The sequence below is a fragment of the Polistes canadensis genome, unplaced genomic scaffold, assembly GCF_001313835.1.
Source record: "Polistes canadensis isolate GaletaPanama2010 unplaced genomic scaffold, ASM131383v1 scaffold_164, whole genome shotgun sequence".
Taxonomy (NCBI): domain Eukaryota; kingdom Metazoa; phylum Arthropoda; class Insecta; order Hymenoptera; family Vespidae; genus Polistes; species Polistes canadensis.
The window spans coordinates 3051-25366 of record NW_014569711.1 but is presented as its reverse complement, the minus strand read 5'-3'; the positions used below and the strand labels follow the sequence as shown (position 1 = coordinate 25366).

The 22316-nt window shown below is 33.0% G+C and overlaps 3 protein-coding genes across 4 annotated transcripts; 1 reads left to right on the top strand and 2 right to left on the bottom strand.

Annotated features, from left to right (window-relative positions):
• Window positions 1–39: 39 nt before the first annotated feature.
• LOC106789095 (F-box/WD repeat-containing protein 7) lies at window positions 40–5743 on the top strand. 2 transcript variants are annotated; one of them, XM_014752962.1, is made up of 8 exons: window positions 40–436; window positions 1517–1746; window positions 1888–2087; window positions 2153–2255; window positions 2350–2868; window positions 2961–3368; window positions 3465–3780; window positions 3866–5743. In XM_014752962.1, the coding sequence occupies exons 2-8, from the start codon at window positions 1543–1545 to the stop codon at window positions 4027–4029; spliced, it is 1914 nt and encodes a 637-aa protein (XP_014608448.1). In that variant the 5' UTR covers window positions 40–436; window positions 1517–1542; the 3' UTR covers window positions 4030–5743. The 2 variants fall into 2 exon arrangements, with proteins under 2 accessions (XP_014608448.1, XP_014608447.1); XM_014752961.1 differs by having other exon boundaries at window positions 42–436; window positions 1855–2087.
• Window positions 5744–7281, bottom strand: LOC106789100 (dnaJ homolog subfamily C member 24-like). The gene has a single exon (XM_014752969.1). The coding sequence runs from the start codon at window positions 6662–6664 to the stop codon at window positions 6248–6250; it is 417 nt and encodes a 138-aa protein (XP_014608455.1). The 5' UTR covers window positions 6665–7281; the 3' UTR covers window positions 5744–6247.
• A 612-nt stretch (window positions 7282–7893) lies between these two features.
• Window positions 7894–11757, bottom strand: LOC106789099 (protein yellow-like). The gene has a single exon (XM_014752967.1). The coding sequence runs from the start codon at window positions 11397–11399 to the stop codon at window positions 10083–10085; it is 1317 nt and encodes a 438-aa protein (XP_014608453.1). The 5' UTR covers window positions 11400–11757; the 3' UTR covers window positions 7894–10082.
• Between the last annotated feature and the right edge of the window lie 10559 nt (window positions 11758–22316).

Below are 22316 nucleotides of genomic sequence, written 5' to 3'. Positions count from 1 at the left end.
ACTTAGGGAATTGCATTGGTAATTTAGTCGAATTGGCGTCAATCTAACATAGAAAACAAATGCGCCAGCGCATAAGAGGGTAAACCAATTTGGAGCCGTTAAAGTTAGTTAGATGAGTTTGGCATTCGTAGAATTGTATGTTTTTGGTTTCTGTATCGCCGGAGTTTGGAAGGCAACCTCGGAGCTGCCACGGGCTACCGATGGGTTCTTTGCCGTGTTTATACATCTATTCTGTTTTTATTTTACCGCTTCCTTTTCAAATATTACCTTTATCTAATATCATTATTCTCACACTTTCATATCGATAAATCGTCCTTACAACAACAACATGTATACTACGATCAGTTGATAGAAAAACATAATAGCCTTTTAACAACGCTGCATCGTCAAGACGTTTGACTCCGCTGAGGAAGGGCAAAGAAGAAAAGTGTCCCAAGTATGAATATTCTTTATGAAGTATTTTCCACGTTTTTAGATTCAGGTAGTTAAGTTGACTTCGGAAAAAAAATATAAAAGGGACGGGGTGTGGCTAACCGAGCCACGAGGTGTTCTAGGCTAGCTTTCAAATTACACGCTACAATAGTAAAAATAATCAAGGTTAAGACTTTTTTTTCTCGCTGTGTTAATAAATAATATGTGTTTATTGTCGAAGAATATAATCATTCTATTAGTGATCCCAACTTTGTGAATCGACTCTGTTTCGTTTGTGTCAGATTCGTTTCCTTTTTCTTTCGTTGCAATTTGTCTCGAACATCGATCTATTATGCATTACCCGAAGAACAATCTAATGTCATTTTTTTCTCAATTGCAAATTCGATTGTACAATGCAAGATATTTGTCAATTTTCTATCAAAAGTTTAGTTGAATATACTTATTTTGACTGATGAAGCATCATTCGTTAACTACTGCTACCAGTGTTTATTAAAGTACTGATAAATTCAAGTTCTTTGTTTAATGCAATAAAATAACTATGATTACACACATATTTATATGCATATATTATTTTTCTTTATAAATCAAATAATCTTAGATATATTAGTTCTTTTTATGAAAAAGTTTATTTATATAACGAAGTGTATGATATATTTCCCATAGTAGTATATATATTTTTCATGACTTGATCTACAGCTTATTTATATATGCATTATATATACACATATATAAGATGCACTATCTAACTTTATCTCTTTATTACTTATAATATTTCTAGATAAAATATTATCTTTCGTTTACTTATAAATGATGATTATTTTGGAGATCAATTTAAAAACCTATAACATCAAATATTTTAAAGTTAGAAAATATCATATAGACAAAGTATTCTACTATACATTGGCCATAAAACTATGCAATTTTAAAAGGAAGTATTGGTTCAAAATTTGCCTTACTGTTATTATAATATTTCAGCTAGTATATATATTTTTTCTTGCATATAGTTTGTAAAATAAGAGATTTTACAATATAATCATTCGATATCGTACATTACGTTTTAAAAGGTCTCATTTTGATTTTTCAGATTGTTAAAAGAAAGAAAATACAGTAATGTCTGTTCCTTCTACATCATCAAAAAAGCTTAGCGAAGGAAAACCAGGAGGTACAAGTCCAAGTCCTGTCGAAGGTATCGAAGTTGTTCCTGGACCTAGTTCCTTAGATCCTATGCATTGCACCTTTCCACAAGATGGAGAATCAGAAGAATATGGGGACGAAGAAGATGATGAAGATGAAAGTAGCGAAGAGGAGAGCGAGGTAAGCTTATTTTATTCTTTAGTTCAAACATTTAGTATATATTTGTATTTCATATATTTTTGAATCTAATATCTTAAGACCATAATTGATAAATTAACGATAAAACAGATTAGCGATTCTGGCTTATTTTATGATGCTGAGTGTGAAGAAGAAATCGAAGGTAGCAGCTGTTCATCACCAGCGTTACCAGCTCAGCCATGCCTGCCGCAGAGAGCCCACAGCCCGATATTACACACATGCGTTCCATTGGATATTGTACAGCCTCATAGAAAACGAAAAAGTGAAACGGAATCTAGCTTACCATGCAAGAAACCTAATCCAGATGACAAATCTCATATGATGTATGTGCTATCTTAAAAATTTATGCATTATATTTAATACTAATGAGTATTATTATTTTAAATAGGAATATAAAAAAACTGGATGATAAGGCTAAACACGTTAGATGCATTATTCCAACGAAAGATAATCCACCGCCCGAAATGAATAGTTGGCTTTTACAATTTCAAGTATGTTTACAGATACCTCTCAACTTATTTTATTATAAATATTTGATGTATATGCCTATCATATTTTATGTATTATACGTTATTACATTTTTAGAGGTGGTCAAATGCAGAAAGAATGCTGGCTATAGATGAATTAATAGAAAGATGCGAACCAACGCAAGTCCGTCATATGATGCAAGTTATAGAACCACAATTTCAAAGGGATTTCATATCCTTACTGCCAAAAGAATTAGCCTTATCAGTATTGGCTTTCTTAGAACCAAGAGATTTATTACGCGCAGCGCAGACATGTAGGAATTGGAGATTTTTAGCAGACGATAATTTACTTTGGAAAGAGAAATGCATAGCTGCTGGTATAGATGATTTAAAAGATTTCCCTCCGTGGAAACGTAAAAATGGAAGAAATCCTGGAAATTCTTCGTCGCCATGGAAACAAGCTTACATGCGACAACACAATATAAAAATGAATTGGAGAACAAAGCCTATCCGTACTCCAAAAGTTCTTAAAGGTCACGATGATCACGTTATTACATGCCTTCAGTTTTCTGGCAATCGAATAGTTAGTGGTTCTGATGATAATACTCTTAAAGTTTGGTCAGCCGTTACGGGTAAGGTAAATATCCCACAAGTATATAAAAATTGAAATATAATAATTTAAAGCTAATAAATCTAATTAGCTTACAATATGAATATCTTTATTTGTAGTGTTTACGAACATTGGTTGGACACACTGGAGGTGTCTGGTCTTCTCAAATGTCAGGAACTATAGTGATTAGCGGTAGTACAGATCGTACCTTAAAAGTATGGAATGCAGAGACTGGTCAGTGTATTCATACTTTGTATGGGCATACATCGACGGTGAGATGTATGCATTTATATGGAAACAAAGTGGTTAGTGGTAGTAGAGATGCCACATTAAGAGTGTGGCAAATAGACACTGGTGAATGCCTCCACGTACTTGTGGGCCATTTGGCAGCTGTCAGGTGTGTGCAATATGATGGAAAATTAGTTGTAAGTGGGGCTTATGATTATATGGTCAAAGTATGGAATCCCGAACGCGAGGAGTGCCTTCATACATTGCAAGGACATACCAATCGTGTCTATTCCCTCCAGGTAAATATTACTCTTATCAAATTTTCTTGTTCAACTTTTCCAATTTGTATAATTATTAATATATATATATATATATATCCTGTTTCTCCTTATTAGTTCGATGGTGTGCATGTTGTTAGTGGATCACTGGATACGAGTATAAGAGTATGGGAAGTGGAAACTGGTGCTTGTAGACATACTCTTATGGGTCATCAGTCTCTTACTTCAGGTATGGAATTGCGTAATAATATTTTGGTGTCCGGAAATGCAGACTCTACGGTCAAGGTGTGGGACATTGTTAGCGGGCACTGCCTTCAAACACTTTCTGGTCCAAATAAACATCAGTCGGCGGTTACTTGTCTTCAGTTTAATAGTCATTTTGTGATTACTTCCTCCGACGATGGTACTGTTAAGCTATGGGATGTCAAAACTGGTACGTAAATTATTCTACTAATTATTATCATGTTATATAATAAGTTAATCATATGATAATGACATTTTTTGTGTGTATTTATTAGGTGATTTTATAAGAAATCTAGTTGCTTTAGAAAGTGGTGGAAGTGGTGGAGTTGTATGGAGAATACGTGCAAGTGATACAAAATTGGTGTGTGCAGTTGGTAGTCGCAATGGTACGGAGGAAACTAAACTTCTTGTTCTTGATTTTGATGTAGAGATAAAATAGCACTTTCTCACAGACTGGATTCCTGCTCCTTTGTACGACTTATGTACATACTTTTATTAGGTAGCATAACCAATTTACTGTACAATGTTTCATGTATTACATGGTGTGATTGTGATAAGACTGTACGGTGGAAATTTGAAGAAGTTGGTTGAAGTCAATTTTGGACATTATGAGCAATCTTTAATTAGATGAGTTGTCTAACATTGACAGGATTAAGTACATAACTTGCGAGGTGTATCAATTGCAGTGTACAAATATGAGATTTAAAAGACTCAATAGCCTCCAGGAAATGAGAGCTTTACAAGTGTAATACTGAATTATTGCTGTTATTGAATTTATCAGAACTATTACAAATATAAAAGAGGCATGATCATTCTTTTATATTGAAATTTTCATTGCAAGTTTATGTGGGCTGTTAACAAAATTTGTACTGAGAAAGCCAAGGAAATCTAATTTGTTACAATATAAAAAAGGTTTTATCAATACTATGAAAAAATTATTTAAAAAATTCTAAATTGAATAAGTTATTATTAATTGCCCACGTAAGTTACAATTTAACGTAGTTATTTTTTTTTTTATTTTATTGAAGAAATTATATCTAATTAAACCTTATCTTAATCTAAATGCAAAGATCAAGAAATCATGCCGCATTATTTAGGTATCCATCTGTATCTAGAAAAATAATTTTTGTTTTAAGAAGGAAAATACGTTGTTGTGAGACTGACAAAGATACGCATATGGGAGGACACAAAGATTTAGATTTTATAACTATCACTTGGATATAATGATGTATGATGTAATGAATATTAGTAAATCGTTAGGTAAATAGTTGCAAATTTGTTTAATTCCAACGTCGAAATATGAAAGAAAGAAGAATCACTTTAATTTACTTAGAAATGCAAAAATTTGATCAAATAATTTGGACGTGTATAGAAATGACTAAGGAAACAAAATTTGATCTTAATTGCAATTTTGGAGTTGCATATCGTGGTGAATATGACTTAAATTTGTTTTTATATATTTACGTTAAATAGGCATATATGTATATTGTGATATATAAATATTTTCATTAGGTGTAATCCCATATGTGTGGCGATTAAAATCTCCATCATTAATTATATTCAAAAATTAAAATGACTTTTTTATATAAGTATAAAAATATCTACAAAAATGAGCGAATCATTAGAATTATTGGAAAAGAATTTATTTATTCTATGTAAGCAATATCGTAACGTAAATCGTGGCGTAAATGATTATATAAATGATTGGAAGTAAATGTAATGAAAAGGCTCGCATCGAAAGTTATATAATAGCAGTATCTTTTCAATAATTCATTAAAGTATTTCTTTTTTTTCTACCAAGGGGCAATAATAAGAGCTGCATATTATTTTCTGCATATAGAATGTATAAGTCAATTTCATAAAATCGCTTGTGTAATCACGATCTTTAGAGAAATTTATTAATTCTATCAATGTATAGAGACAAAAACGGATCATTGAAAACTAGGTTTGAAAAAATGCTCAGTATATTCATTTATCAGAATACATATATCGGAAGATATATTTCGCGTGAACGCATCTTTTATTATTGAACCCTGGTTATTCTAAGGATCGTGTTTTATTTGTATATTGCTTAATAGTTTATATTATAAGGATGTGTTATCTGTTGTATCATTTTTTACAAGAAATAGAAAATGTTGCTCCATTTTAGAAAAGTCGTATTTTTATTTACTATATTCTGTCATATCAAATTTGTCTAAAAGCAAACTAGAATCTGTACACTTAGTTTCCTATATAAATAGATAATATTTTTTTAACGTTGGAAATGTAGCAACAATTAACAAATTAAATGGACAAAACTATATACTATATGTGTATATACGTATGTATATTTGAACACAATATATTTCAATTTTCTGCGATGCGCAGTTAGATTTATTTTTATAATAACAATAGGAGTAAAAGCGTGTGAAAATTCAAACAAACTTTTAGTCACTTTTGACGACACTGTAAAGTTTGAAAATTTATTCAAAACCAACAAGATATATGCTATGGAATAAAAGATGGAATTTAAACTTGTATAATTTACAGGTCAAAGTTTGTTTTCCATTGATTTCTTGACAATTGCATTACCGCTTTAATACTCCAGCAACAACTGTACCCTATAATGTTACATATTAAGTACAGAATATTTGTCTTTCTGAAAACTGTTTAATATATCATGTTTTAACAATGATAATAAAAGTACATTCTTCACAAGTAACATAAATTGAACAATTTTGTTCTTCGAGCATATTTTTGTCTACTTTGTAATAATTTCCACATCTGCATGGAAAACTTAATACGTTATCATCATTTATTTCTTGTAATTCATGTAATTGTACAGTCGCATGAACAACAATGTTATCAGATTCTAATTCCGCTTGCTTACATTCGCTGTCATACTTTTTCCTCAATTCGGGATCTTTTAAGATAGACCAAGCTTCGGCAAGACGTTGAAATTTTTCAATATTTTCTTTTCCGGTGTTTTTATCTGGATGAAGTTCACGTGCACGATGATAATATGCATGCTTAATATCGTCGTACGATGATTCGACGGAACAACCAAGTGTAGTATAATAATTATATGTATCCATTATTTCTTTTTTAGTCCAGTTATTCGCGTTTCACGCTACCTAATGATTTATTTACTATGCAACTTAAGTTTATGACATTTTTTAAAGATTATATCGGTAACCTCATTTTACAAGATATCCTATTCGACACGAGGTCGTAACACGACTACGCACGAAGCCTATAAACAAGGAGGACGATCGCAGTGTTATAAAATGTGTCTACGTATATACACTATGAGAGGATGATTTTTATTGCCACTAGAGAGCGCATCGATTCGACGGATCAGATCAAAAAACAAAAAACATCGAATAGAACTATTTGTTTCATTTGTTTATTTATAAAATCACACGTACTTAAATCTGAACTCCTGAACACCACCGCCGCCCTCGTGGAGAATTATCGTACTCGGTATTTACTTATTTTCAACAACACAAATTCGACGAAAACGTGTATCTCGATTGTCTTCCTTGTATAGAGCTTCGTTGTACGAAGAATTGCATATTTTCATGCGCTCAAATGACACGACCGCTCGCCATCTAGCAGCGGTTAACGTATTTACTTATGCATTTACATACTATATTGTTTCGCAAAAGCTAATTAAATTATAAGGATTTCAAAAAGAACATTAGGAAATGCAGAATTTGTTTCTTTATTGATAAATTATCATTTTAAATAAAGGCTAGATAATAGTAGCAATATTATCTATATTATATTATTAATTCTAATATATATATTCTAAGAAAAATTTGTTGTTAATCATGTACGAGATATATATGTATATTTATCCGTCTTTTATTCGTCATATTTATATATAGCAGTTGAGTCACCTTATAATGTACATATATTCAAAAATATATATTAATTTCATTTGCTTATTCGATTTTAATATTATTTGCGTTATACTTATAAAGCTTAATTACATCGACATGCATTAAATTTTGTATCTGTTTCGTTTTGCATGATAATTTATAATGTGAACTTAAAAATATATCATAATTGAAATTTTCTATCTATTATATCGTTATATAAATTTGCACAAATTATATTATCCCGAGTTGATTATCTTCATCCGAGAAATTTTCGCTCTAAAATAATAACACCACTAGGTTTTTTCATATGTAATAACTAGCTAATATGTAGAAGCGATCCTTGCAAAATAATAATAACTTGACTTATTGATTTATATTAAAATTTGTGTGAAAAACAAAATTACAAAATTAATAATATTAAATCAACAAAAAATTGTACCCCATTAATGCGTTTGAGAATAAACAATAATGGATAAAACAAAAGAAATGCATCGATCAGCAAGACTGAAAGCCGAAACAGGCCAGTGGTTCTTTGGTAGCTGAATTTTGGTTACACAATTTTTCTACACAATACGAGCAACATTCGTATCATTAGAATGAATCGACTTTTTTCGACGATATCGTAATAACGTAAAGAACATTTTTTCTTTTATATTTCTAATACACCTGCGTATCTCCACGAAGCTATGAAATGTTTAAATATGACGTATAACTATCGAATGCAACTCGTTTAATTGTATCCCCTTGCTGTTGTTGACAACGAAAATGAATTATTACGACCGACAACGAGAAAGAATATTTATCTTGAATACTTTATTGAAATTTCACTTGGTAACGTTAGCACGGCAAGGGTTATTCAAAGCGTAAATAAGATATGAATAAAATAAACGTAGTTAATAAGTAAAGATAAAAAAAAAAGGAAAGAGGAAGAAAAGTTTGAATTAATTCAATGTAAAGCGTAACGAAGGTGAGATCTCGGTGCATTGTACACAAACGTTATCTCCAATTAATATCTATCTTTGGATTACGCGAGCATTTTCCCAAGGAAGATTTCGTCATTCGCGTGGAGCCTCACCCTCGGCCGCGTGCGCGCACACGCTTTGTCATCGTTTACAACTGGAAACGAGGCGAGGTTCTTACCTGCAAGAAAGAAAGAAAGAAAGAGAGAGAGAACAAAAGTAGAACGCGAATCGTCTCGTGCGTATCGAAAGGCAAACACAATTGTGAGAAACGTCTTTAAACGAGAAAGTGAGAAAGAGTCAACTTCTTCCCATCGTTTCCTTTTCAAATTGTAAATAAAACATTTCCACGCCTTGTACTCGCAAATCGATTCAACACAACGATTGCACACACACACTCACACACATATACATTCTCATTAAAAAATAAAAAGGCCATAAATAACGAATTTAATAATCTCACAGAGATTTATCGAATGATTATAATTATCGCTTAAGTTATTTATTGGAACGTCAATTAAATTCATTCTGTGATTTATCGAATTGTGTCAAAGTTCAAGGCTATTTGTGTTTTTAGAGATCGGATAAACTATCGTGTATCATAAATTCGTTGACACATATGCTTATATAAAAAAACTAGACGATTATGAAGGCGAGGGTGTTGTCTGCTCGGGTCAAAGTAACAAAGTAATCCAGGCTTGCTACGCAAGTTTCTTCTTCTTCTTCTTCTTCTCTACTTCTCTTATACATTGAATGCGTAAGAAGAATGTTCTTAGCTACTGACAATGAGTTCTACTCGTGATTTCTTCTTTTTTTCTCTCTCTCTTTCTCTCTCTATATATATATTACTTTCTTTCTTTTTTTTCTCGTTATACCAGCGCGTAACGTCGTTGATTCTTTCTAATCTCGAATCTCTAGTCAAAGTTTATGCGTTTTATGAAACGAGGTCGTGAGTTCGTGTCGCCATTGGTGTCTCGCGTTTAAGTACTTTTGCTTGATGTTTTTTATTTCGATAATATCTAATAATTAAATTGAAAGTTATTTGATTATTTTTTTCTATTGATATCATTTTGAAATATATTTAAGAATATCGAGGTAGTTTCGTAGAGATTTCAGGCTTGCACCTGTTCGTTATTACTATGTATTTTTTGGTATTCTTCTTTTCTTTGAATAATTATATAACGAAAGTAGAAAAATGCGTTGCGGTTCTTGTGCTACATCTTGAGACAACAAGGAAATGCACATTTCTCGTGATATCGTAAACTTAATGAGCATATTCGCAATGTTACGTAGTCGACAAGGATTATATTTATATTGGAATGTCAACGTTCAAGTCGTCATCTTTTAAAAGATCCCTATCGACTCGATTTAAAAGAGATTTGACGACGTAGCTTGTAGATTTAGGGAATACAATCAACCGATAATAATATTGAGACGAAATCGTGTATTCTCACAATTCGAATCAGGTAGATTTTTTTCTTCATCCGTAGTTTGGTTCCATACGACGTACGATCGTAATTCACATAGCTATATACGCAGCATGTATACGTCTTATATAGGTCGAGATATTTGTAAGTCCCAATCCTCGAATAATTGTTGAATCGAGTTGGAACTCGTAGATGATGAACAAATGGATGGATGGATGGATGGATGGACGGAGGAATGAAAAATTAATTAAAAATATTCAGAAGGAAAAGAGGCAATAATATCATAGGAAGAAGAACGGAAAGTCCACCCGCACCAGCTGTGATATCCGGTAGCTGCGGTGCCGAGCCATCTTCGAAATATTGATAACTCTTGGATAAGGCTCGCGTCTTAATGACACGATAATTGGGAACATTGATGTCTACGAGATTGTTGATAAAGTTTTGAAAGGAATTGGTAACACAGTAAAAGTTACCGTCCTCGTCAAAAGCGAACGTATCGGGCCATTGCATATGAGTGTGATCCCTTGATATGATCCTTTGACCGGTGGTGAAAGAGTTCGACTGTTTGGTGTCCCAAATAGCAACGGCGTCATCGGCGAGAAGGCCAAAATAAAGTACACCGGTGGCGGACATGGCCATGCCATCGGTCTGCGAGCTTTTGCGACCGAGTTCTTTGACGTATCGATTAACGTCCTTCGTATTATTCTTCAAAACGGAAGTTGGCAAGGAGTAAAGGTGAAAGGAAGATATGGGAGAATAATAGACCTGTCTGTCCTTGCTGCTCGCTGGCGAGAGAGCGATTCCGTCAATGTTAATTGGTAATATAACGTGAGTTTTAGAAACCATAAAGCCTACAGCCTCGCTCTTTGCATTCATCGATTCGTGCCTGATCTTCCAAGACGTGTTGTTCTTCAAAGAGTAGACGATAATACCGGGATCGCTATTTCCATTGTCGGTTATATAAGCCATACCGCCATCCTCGTGATCCAAGACGATGTCGTTTAGGTAGGCCGTAGCGCGGGGAGCAACTTCTTCCGGGAATTCGTAACTACGAAGTACTTCTCCCTTGTTCTCGAGATCTAGGATGACCAAGCGAGGCTTGCACTCGGATTTGCTGTCCAAGGTCAAGGCGGCGGGCCTGCCAGTGTCAAGTACCCACATTCGACCTTTTGGATCTATTTCCATGCCGTGAACCAATTGAAAAGCATTACAATCGCCGATCTTTTGCATGGCCCAACTAGGAAAAGCCTCCAATTTTGGGGCCGTATTTCTCTCGATTGGGATCGCCGAGGTGACGCCTAATGTAACCGGTACTCCGTTTTTCCACCTTGGTACCGTTAAATACATTTTATTTTTCCACAATTTAATACCGGATATCAAATTGTTAGCCGGTATGTAATCACCCTTTCGAAGGGCCATTTGGCGCATCTCTTCCGTCGGCCAGATCACGTCTATCGTGTTCCATTGAAAGATCACTTGGAATGGCTCGTAACATCGCGCTACCCTTGTAACCGTTGCCACTACCGTCAGAATCAGCAAGGACAATGTTAGGCCCTTCATTTTACTTAATTCGTTCGATTTGTTCGACTGGTCTTTCCCGCGCGCACGTAAGGAGCGCGCGCGTTCTCCCTTTTTCCCTAGATGTCTATTTCCGTAGCGGTGCCAAGAGCTAGCTAACCCGTTCCTATAATTTCTGCTATTCTTTATTTCTATTTATAATTTACTTTTCGTATAATAATAATAATTCCGTACGTCACCCCAAAAATCAAAATAAAATTGAAAGAAAGCGAAACGTTGTTTGAAACTAGAGGAAAAAATATTCAACGTTGGAACGTTGCGCGCGCGCTTACGTTCGGAATTTAACTGACGAGGAAAACCAAGAAGAGTCCGCCGAGCCGAGGCTTCGTTATTCTCTTTCTTTATCTCTCCTAGATCTACACCGATGCACCCCACCCCGAAGAGACGCGCGCGAACGATCAAACGCCGTCGTGAGAAGAGACCAAACCTATGTGTCAGGCTACTACATCTATGTACAACCACGTACATCTACTATCTACGTCTATTTAACCCCTCCTCCCAACCTAACGCGCAACCATCCATCGCCTTCATTCTCCTAAACGTGTTTCTTACTTCTTATATTGGATCTAATTTAATGGCTATGACATAGGTACATTTGAAATATATCTACAATAATATAGATGATCGTGGGCCATTTAATCACGAAAGTATTCGCGCGTGACGTAAGATGGAATACGCCACGACCTCGAGAGTTCCTTTAAAAGAGTCGTATAAACGTAGCTATAAAAGAAAGAAAGAGAGAGAAAGAGAGAGAGAGAGATTATTTCTTTTTTTTCCCAGCGTTGTCGATGACATATACTTTTATTATTCCACCTGCGTACACGACCCTATTTTTTAACTTATACTTCTTTTTTTTTCATTTTTGTATGGACACGAAAAAGGAGATAAATATCCGAGAAAACAATTTTTTATAAGGAAGTAGACCGATATAAAAGAAAATGAACAGATAAAAACGACCATTTTTAATCTCAAGTTACAAAAATTGACGATAATTTCCGTTTCTAGTTAGGCAAACTAGATGCGCGAGTTCGCGAAAAGACGGCATGGATATTTTTGAAAGTTGCATCAATTCGGTGAGTTAGAGAAGTTTGAATATAGCTCGGTACGTATCGCGCTTTTCTGTGCACAGGAACTCGCATATGCTTCTATTACATAATGAACTTTCAAAAGTGCAACTTGCCTCGCTTAGTTGTTGTTGTTGTTGTTGTTGTTGTAATAGATAGTATCGGCAAATGAGTATATCCGTTATCGTTCTTTTATTTTTTTTTTCAATTCTTTATGGGATCCTTTAGATATTTTAATCAGTTTCGCAAGATGAACGAACATTGGCATATCCGAAATCGTGCGTTCGTACGAAAACAATCGAACTGACGTAACTCTATTCGATATGTAGGTATAAATTATTTTTCAAACGATACAATGAGATGTACACGGGAAAATTTCGAAAGTAGAGAGACAATGAGAAAGTAAAAATTAACGTATTCACCGAGGTCAAATTTGTCATGTTTAACATCCTCATCGATTCTTTGTATGTAATTCCTCACGTCCTTACCGCGATTATTTTCTTCGTAGTTGTATTAACACAATGAGTCAGGAAAATAGTATTTATTTCCATTTTATATTTCTATGTAAATTTTTTTATATTTTATGCGATGTAAATGCGAAAGGAAAATTTTACAATTCTTTTATATTATGTATGAGAAAAAAAGACGTGAAAATGTTCCTTTCGTTACGCGCATGCGATATGATCGTTTTATGAAATCTTGGAGTAAGCGATCTTCTCGTTAATAAGATTACATCATTCTGGAAAGGAGAATACCTTTTTCGTTTCACAGATTTATTCTGCGCGATAAGATTTCTGTATTAGTCTTTCTTTTTTTCTTTTTTTTTTTTTTTTTATTTATTAGCCACGTACCATGGATAATTTCCTTGACATAGTATTCTCTATACCGTCATACTGTTCAATGGTAGATCGTAAACGCGTTTTTTTATTAATGCTTTCAAGCTTTTTACGGTTGATGTTTTTTGTCTTGTGCCTATGTTTTAAATACTTTTGCAATTTTCAATCAAAGAAAAACGGGAGTACTAGAAATTTCGTATAATAAATACTTTGTCGATTTATCGATTTTTCTCTCTGTCTCACAATCGCGTTACGAAGACTTTGAAATTGAATCGATTCGCATGCCTTCTCATTACTGTTAGAAACTTATATATTACTTGTCACATGCTCGTGAATCAACCTTTATGCAAATGACTGTTATGACTATTTTCGTCAACAAGTTTCTTTCTACGTTAATATCGTGTTATCGGCAATATTTATCAGTTAAATATTACTCATTAATTCTGCTCATTTTTTTATTGCACTTACTCGAATCGAGTAAAAGAAAAATTCGAATTTTGGCGTCTTTTTAAAATGATTCCATGTTTTTATCGCTTTGATAACTGTTAGCAGTTAGAAGCAAGTTGCGAATTAGGGACACAGTCCTTGTATATTCTCTAATTAACTAATGAGAACGAGAGAATGAGCGGGGAAGGGTGTCAACTAACTATGACCCAGCATTCTTTCACGTCTATCAAAGGATTTGAACCGCTAAAAACGGTACGATAAGCTGTTTATGGTAGCGTGTCGTACAAATAACTGCGATATATTCGCGGTATAAATATCAATGAGGACCACTTATTAGCATGTTCTGTTAATTTTCTTCGATATTTTGCACAAACTTTTCTTTTCTTCTACGCATGTACAAATACACGTCTACGTCTTTGAAAAATTTCAAGCTTGTTCGTTTCAAGGTTTTATACAGATAGACGCTATATAATACAATCTCGATAATTCTAATTAATTAATCTAACTAATGAGTCGTTATCAATCAAATTTCAGCTCTATTTTCTCTTTGCTTTCATTTTCTCGTATATAATTTCATCGATCAAATGTGAATAAAGAATGGTGACACCAATATTTGTTGTCGAAATATATCAAAGTTTAACCAAGCGATTATTATTACGGTATAAATGTTAAAACAATTGTTTTTGTAAGATCGATTCTCGGTCAAACAAACTTTTATAAATGACTTTTTATTTTGTCCTTGTGTTTATCTTATTCCAACTGTTTCGAATATGAGTCACTTGAATTTCCCTAATGTACATGTGGTTAATTAAAAATAAAACGTTTTTTATTAAATATCGTATCATCTTCATTTACTCATATAACGTTGAATTAAAATCAAGCGAGAGTCGTTGTTGCCTGGCGACAAATACGATTAGCATAATATATTACAGGTGTTTACAATGGAAGAGCGATAGAAATGAAAATATATTCCATTTTCATAATGAAATATTTGAAAATACGATTAAAAGTATATTATATTAAATTCTATGACCTACTATTATATATAGAAAAATTTCATATCATTTATCGATCGTATTTATTATATATCAAAATAGTATTTCTAGAAACACAGGAAAAGAGTGGTATTAGAACGGATGCAATTACGTGCGTCATATTTATCTGTAGCGTGAAACGTATATAATAAGCACGTGAATAACGAACGTATGTGATAGGCAACTTCGATGTCACGACGTCGACAAGAAACGGTCGGGGATACGTTTATTAAAGTAATCTCGCTTGAATTGACGATTAGTCATTTCTCTTTTGATTTATTCTCTTTCTTCCTCTTTCTCTCTGCTTACTTTTTACCTCTCTCTTTCGATACTTCAAATTGTACTTCAATTGTGTTTACTTTCATTCTATATTTTCTCTCAAGAGTATATTTTTCTATACATCTATTATTTTCTCCGTAAATATATAATATACTTGGTTTTAAATAAAACCCTTTAGTACAATTCCAAAGCAATCCAAACGTATCGATAAATGGTACTTGTCATAGGAAAGATGAGTCTTTAATTTAACGAGTATAAATATATATATATACATATACTCGGCGTTTAGTTAAATGCCGCACCCTCGCATCCGTTTCCCAATGACCCACAAAAAGCTACAAACATCGATCTTCTCAAGCTAGAAACGTTAGACAGAAAGAATCAGGTTGGTTGGTCGATTAGCTCACTCAAAATAAAAGGAAATGTACAACGAACGAATAGATAAGAGCTTTGTACAAAACAGAGAACGAGAGAAACGCGATAACGGATGATCAAAATTGGATGAATATGGGGATTCGTGGTTCCATCGATCCATTTCTCTAATGTGTGCACTTTGAACACTCTGTGAACTTTGACATGCTATTGAAATGCTTTCATTGAACAAAATAAATATTTCAATAACGATTCATATGACAATAATGCTATCAAAATTGATAAAATTACTATCAGGAATACTTGGAAAATATGATATTTCTGTGTTCTTTTGGTACTTCTATACATATATGTTATGGGTCATTTGGGAAATTTCGAATTATGAACAATGTCTAGGTATTATTGACAATGCCAGCCGTTTTTAGGCAATATAAGAAACAGAAAAATCGTTACGGACTTTTCCTAAGCATTGTACACACACACAACATACACACACCACCCTCATATACAAAAGTGAGCATGTAGCGGGTTTTTGAAACTATGCGTGCTGCTATACTATACGCACTTTTACAAATTTAAACTTACTCAATGCCGGTGTGTTATTATGTAGGGCCCACTGTTACTTATCGTATAGTAGAAGATTATTACATTTAGACCGATATTCATAGAGATTACCATGGAAAATCTGTATCTTTTGTTCTTCATCATAGCGGAAGATAAATAGGTTTAGAACGAACGATCTTTTTATATGTACTTAACTTTAATGTTCAAGCTCAATCGTTGAAAGCTTCCACTAACAGTCCATTCGAAAACTCGTTCACGTAACCTTTTTTATTCCTGACAAACATTTTAAAGACGCTAATGGACGTAGTTATATACGTAAATAATACTCACGTATGTGTGAATAATAAAAATAAACGCTTGAAGTTACATAAATTTCTAGGAAATCAAGCGCCTCATGTTTTGTCATCGTTAACTTTTTCGATTAAGTTTTTTTTAATCCAATTTATTTCTATGTATATGTTATCGAATGCATGTAAAAAGAATGTTATTAATCACTTAAATTATAATTGCTTTGTAAGATAACTAGGCAAGATATGAATTAACGAGAAGCGAATAGTTTAAGTATAAGATTGAAATTTGATTTGTTTTTAACCAGTTAACTGTGGAATTCAGTTTCAAAAGATTCAATTCTACAGAATGCGAAATTAAAATACACAATCATGCGTTACACACAACTGAAGCAATACTGATTCGATAGGCTGGTCGTAACCCATTGTACGTCTAATGTTCGTCCCTAGTTGGAAGGATCAAAGACAGAATTTTGTTTATCTTTCGAATCGACCGGTTTAAGTATCCATTAATATAAATCTACGGAAGACTTATTTTTCCTTGTATTTATAAAAGATTTATCAAAGTAAGGAAAACATATATCCGTATATGTTCATTATTTGAAAATAATCGAAAATTGCAAATATTTCAAGCGACTTGAAATGTTTCAAGCGTTTGATTGGTTAATACATAAAGAGTCTATTGCATCATCCCTATAGTTTGATGGACATCATAACCCTACGGAACATCGTGTAAAAGGCACGAAGAGAATTCGTGCCTTTAATCGCTTAGAAAAGAGAGGTGGGGCCTTTGTAACCGTTGGTTACATAAAAGGTAATGGGGGTTGCAAAATAATGAAGGGTAATCTTACCGGTGGTAGTTATGGTAACCATCGATCTAGAAAATTTCATCTGACTGGCACCACGCTGGCTAGAATAAGTTGCCCACCATTGGCCTTGAGCCATTGAAAAACCCTCGAGTCTGGTATGCGTCCTGTTATTTTCTTACGATTAACATAATCACCCCCTTCTAAAAAATCCCTTCTTTCCCCTCATCTCGTCCTACACAAGATACTCCCTCCTATACTAATTTCTTTTTGTTTTTCTTTTTTTCAACTAATTTATTGTCTTTCGAAAATCCGCAAATGAAATGGATAATGGAATATGAATTTGGATAATGGTTAATTTCATAGGAATCTATTTTCATGAGTAAATGAATGAAAAAAACGACTCGATGCGTAGTCCGAAACTATGTCTTGTTATTGCATGGATGCGTGGAACGACAGACTATGCGAGCCGGTGGAACCTTGATGCCAAGGTAAGCTTAGACGACTAAGGAATTATCTTGATTCTCAAATGTAATTGGTATGGCACGCGTTTCCTCGATTAAATGTCCTTTCGACTTTGATGAGCGAGGCATGCGAACGACATGCACCGAGTATTCTCGTTGTGTAATACGTGTATGAAAAAACGAGAAAATAAGATTTTTTATACTCTCTCTCTCTCTCTCTCTCTCTCTTTCTCTATTACTTTATTTCCGAGAAAGATTATAATGCTACTACGTCTTTAGACAAATTATACATATTTTCGTTGACAGATAATTTATTTATTTACTGCATGATACATAGGTATATTGTTTTGGTCTTTTTTTTTTTGTGTTATTATGCATTAAAAATTACTAATAGATAAAGCGCGCATAGAAGATATTTAAATTGTATAATTATTTTTGCATTTTTACGTTATTTGTTAGCTAGCATATTAGATAATATAATAGTTATAATAATTAAGTTTCGTAACAGAGATAGTAGTTTTGTATGTAATAAAGTGTGTCGTGCATAGTGTCGCGAAATGTTGAGAAACGACGAAATAATTTCTAAAAAACTTGAGACAAGAAAAAAAAAATAAGAAAAAGACAAACCAAATATGTAGACATTATTTATAAGGCGATATGTGGATTTAACAATCTCTCTCTCTCTCTCTCTCCTTCGCGAACAGAAGAAACGTAAAAAGTAAATATTTGATGCTTACCACGACGACTAACTATGTGTATTTTATTTTACGTAACTCATAATGCTAGAATGATTAAGGGGTGTGCAGGCGCGTGTGCATCATCCATGTCGCATTTAAAGAGGCGTTAAGCCGATACAAGAAGTACATACTCCGAATGACTAAAATTATCAATTAGACGCTACGTGGTTTCTAATGTTAAATAATACAAGATCTATTGACATAATAATCTCGTTGGATCGTTCACGATGTTGATTATATATCTATATATCTATATTTTGCTAGTCGTTTTCTTCCGATGGTATTACCTGTTTATTATTATCGTTCCAACGAAAATAAGTGTTGACGTAATCTAATTGAGATTAAATACACTTTGATCGATCTATAATCGTTTTTTTATTAACGTAAAATGCTAGTTAGAATTAGTTAGAAATTGCTAATGTTTTACCGTAGGAAAATTTCTTCATCCGGATAGTCATCTCTCAATTAATATGGATACTGAAGGTTTTACGTTATATAGCTTTTAATAATATAGTATTATTTTCGTAGTAATTTGAAGTATGTAAAATAATATGAAACAAAACGAAGGTCTAACTTATTTTTTCTCTCTCTCTTTCTCTCTGACACGAATGTAATGTGTATAAACATATAAACGATCCTTGTGTGTGACGCGTTTAATATAAATACTTTGAAATTAAAATATCCGCCGTTTCCGTCCTTCTCAATACGGACAATGTCTCGTTGCGTTACATAAAATATAGTTAGGATATATTATGAAATGATAACACCATGGATTCCACCTACGCTCTCGCGTGCACTATCCAATAACTTTCTGCAAAATACAAAATTACCAAGGACGCCGTATTATTAGTTTTTATAAAACATACGCATTTCAGAATAGATTAATATCCTTGATGTATTACGTGCAAATTGCATCCTACTCATTATTTATTCTATTATATGAATAGCAATGAACAAGTTTTCCTCTTCGTATCAGTCACCGATATTACCATTTTGTATTAGATACACATCACCAAAGCATTTTTTTCTAATCAATCTCTTCACAGAGATTCATGCTCTCATGTCTGAGATAATCTTATATCTGTTATCTTCTTTGAAATCTACGTTAAAATATAATATATATTGAATACTTTACTATTAATAAAAGTGTCACGAGAAGACGATCACTGTCGATATTTTAAAAGTAGAAAACTACCTTTACCGACGGTAGATAAGATAAAGGAAGAGCACTACTATTACTGATATGGTGCTTAGCCGGCATGCCTACCGCAGAAAAGTTGACATAAAACCTCAACAGCAGAAACAAATGAATAAGTACTCGTAAGTGCACATTATATGCATATTTAAAATCTATAATAAAGATATAGATATAATAAAAGAATACGATATTCTTTGATAGTATATATAGTATAGTTATATTGTAAGAAAATTTATAATAATTATATTTCATTTTTAGCGTTTAAATACGTGTGTGCCTTCAGAAATGCGATTTTTATACATATATATTTTAAAAAGTAGAAGAAAATTAAAACGAGTAGATGATAAATCCAAGGATGATCACCTGTAACAAAAAGAAAACTATATTAATCATAGAATCAAGTGATACAATAGCCTGAAATATAAATCGTCCCATTCGCAGATGCATTTTTCAATTGAATTCTCTATTTATTTTGATCAAATCTCTATTTACCGTTGTATTGAAATTAAATTAAAACGCGTGATTTTACATTTACATAAAATATATAAAAATAAAGAAATAGGAAAAGTACAAAAAATAATATCTGTTAATTATAATGAAATACTTTTAAGCTGCATTATATTGAAAAAAAATTGCAAATTTAATAAAATATGTAAACAACCTCGGACGACTCCTTTCATTAAGTTGGCTGTTCTAATATAAGAACTGGGCTTTGAGCCACCACTTAACTACTAGAATCTATCCGTCGCGAATGGGTTTGTCTTCTTGCTCATTTATTTATAATATCGAAGTATCGATATATCGAAATTAATCGCGATTAGATAAACTAARTASGAARBAATGCAYGTAAKACATTTATTACATGCTTTTCTGGACGAAAACGAGTAAATTAATGCTCGGTTTCAACACTACTAACCACATACAAAACACGTAATAAAAAACAAAGTGCATTAATTAATTGTATTATTAATTAAATGAATTTAACACCGGTGAGACAAGAAAACCTATCCTGAACTAATATCATAAAACATACAATACAATATACAATACAATACAATTTTCATGAGTAACTCCTACAAAGGAATTACTCATTTGCTCGTCACTAATTTATTTAAATAATTACAACCAGTAACTCGTGCCGATTAGGACCTTTCATCCTCGGCATGATTGAGCACCGGAGGGACTTTAAATTTTTTGACTCACTCCGTAAGAAGTTCTACGATGGCTCCAAAACACTCCTACTTCGCAGCAAGTCTTATAGTCTGACGAACGAAGAGTTCCACGATTTAGTATTGAAGAAGATCCATCGAAGATCCACCGAAGATCCATCGAAGATCCATCGGAGATCCATCGGAGATCCATCGGAGATCCATCGAAGAATTCATCCCACATGAAAGTCCGTTGTCATATCTGTAAAATAAAATAGAACAAAATGATAAGTTATATGTAATATGATCCAAAATCATATCAAACAAAAACGAATAAAATGTTAATAAAAATGAATACTTACAATGCATTCCAATGGGATGAAACTTAATGGCATCATGGTGATGCATCTCGCGTGAATCTAATAACGCGGTATTAACGAAAATAAGAAACTATAGATGAGTTTCTTATCGCGAAACCGAAATTAAATTATACGGCGAACAACACTGATTCTAATTCGCGTTTGATTTTAACTTATTACTCGCCCGATCACTCTACAACTAATTCAAAGANCTACAACTAATTCAAAGACTGCTTTGCACACAGTCTATTGAAACAAACAAATTTCACACTTTATTTTAATCCCGAAACGCGYTRAATTTAAAATCTTCATTRATGCACTGACTCTAGTACGCGAACAGTCTGTGCGACTGTTTAAAGATAAAAATACAACTTTACTCAAACAAACTCTAATGCAATTACACTGCATTGGTCGCAGTTAATTTAATATATAAATTTCAAAAATAGTTCGCGAACGCGACGAAATTAAAATTAACGAACGAACGTGCTTCTAATCCGTGATTTTAATTATATTTGAACGATCAAACACTCCCGTATATTGCTTCGCGCACGATTGCAATGCACGAACACTTGCAACACTTCACAAACACTATTCACAACACTTCCAACGCTACAATATTCCCATGATGATCTGAAATAGAAATAAAAACAAAATTATGAATATCATTGTTGTAAGAAAAAATTATTATAATTATAAAGAAAGTGTTTAAAATAAAAATTGACTTACGTTTATTCTTCAGTGATGAATGCACGATGGATATMCTATCCTTAAGATGATGAGCATACGTTTAAACCGAATGAAAGAAACTTACGGAGTTTCTTTACCCGATAAAACGAAACTTTTACATACGGCGTACAACACTGACTTTACTTTCTGATTCTTTTGTTTTATTTTAACGATACAACACACGAGTACATCATTGCCTACGCGCTCGATTGCAATAATGTTCTGAAACAGAAAAAGAAAAAGAACAATTTATATCATTGCTATAATAAAAATCCATTAAAGCTATCATATAAACGTTTAATAGAAAAATATACTTACTTTTAATCTTCATTGATGACTGCAGGATGGGTTTCCTACCCTTAGGATGACGATGTATAAAATAAAATAAAAGAAAAAAATCTGTAAAGAAGCTGAAATATACTAAAGATTATATTATAATACACAATATTCCCTGTGAATCATTTCTGAAGGCATAGCACACTTTAAAAGATATTCTATCATAAAGAATTAATGTTAGATATAAAAAGTTGTCTAATTAGCGCAGTTGTCGAATGTTTTAATTAGATAAAACGTTAGAA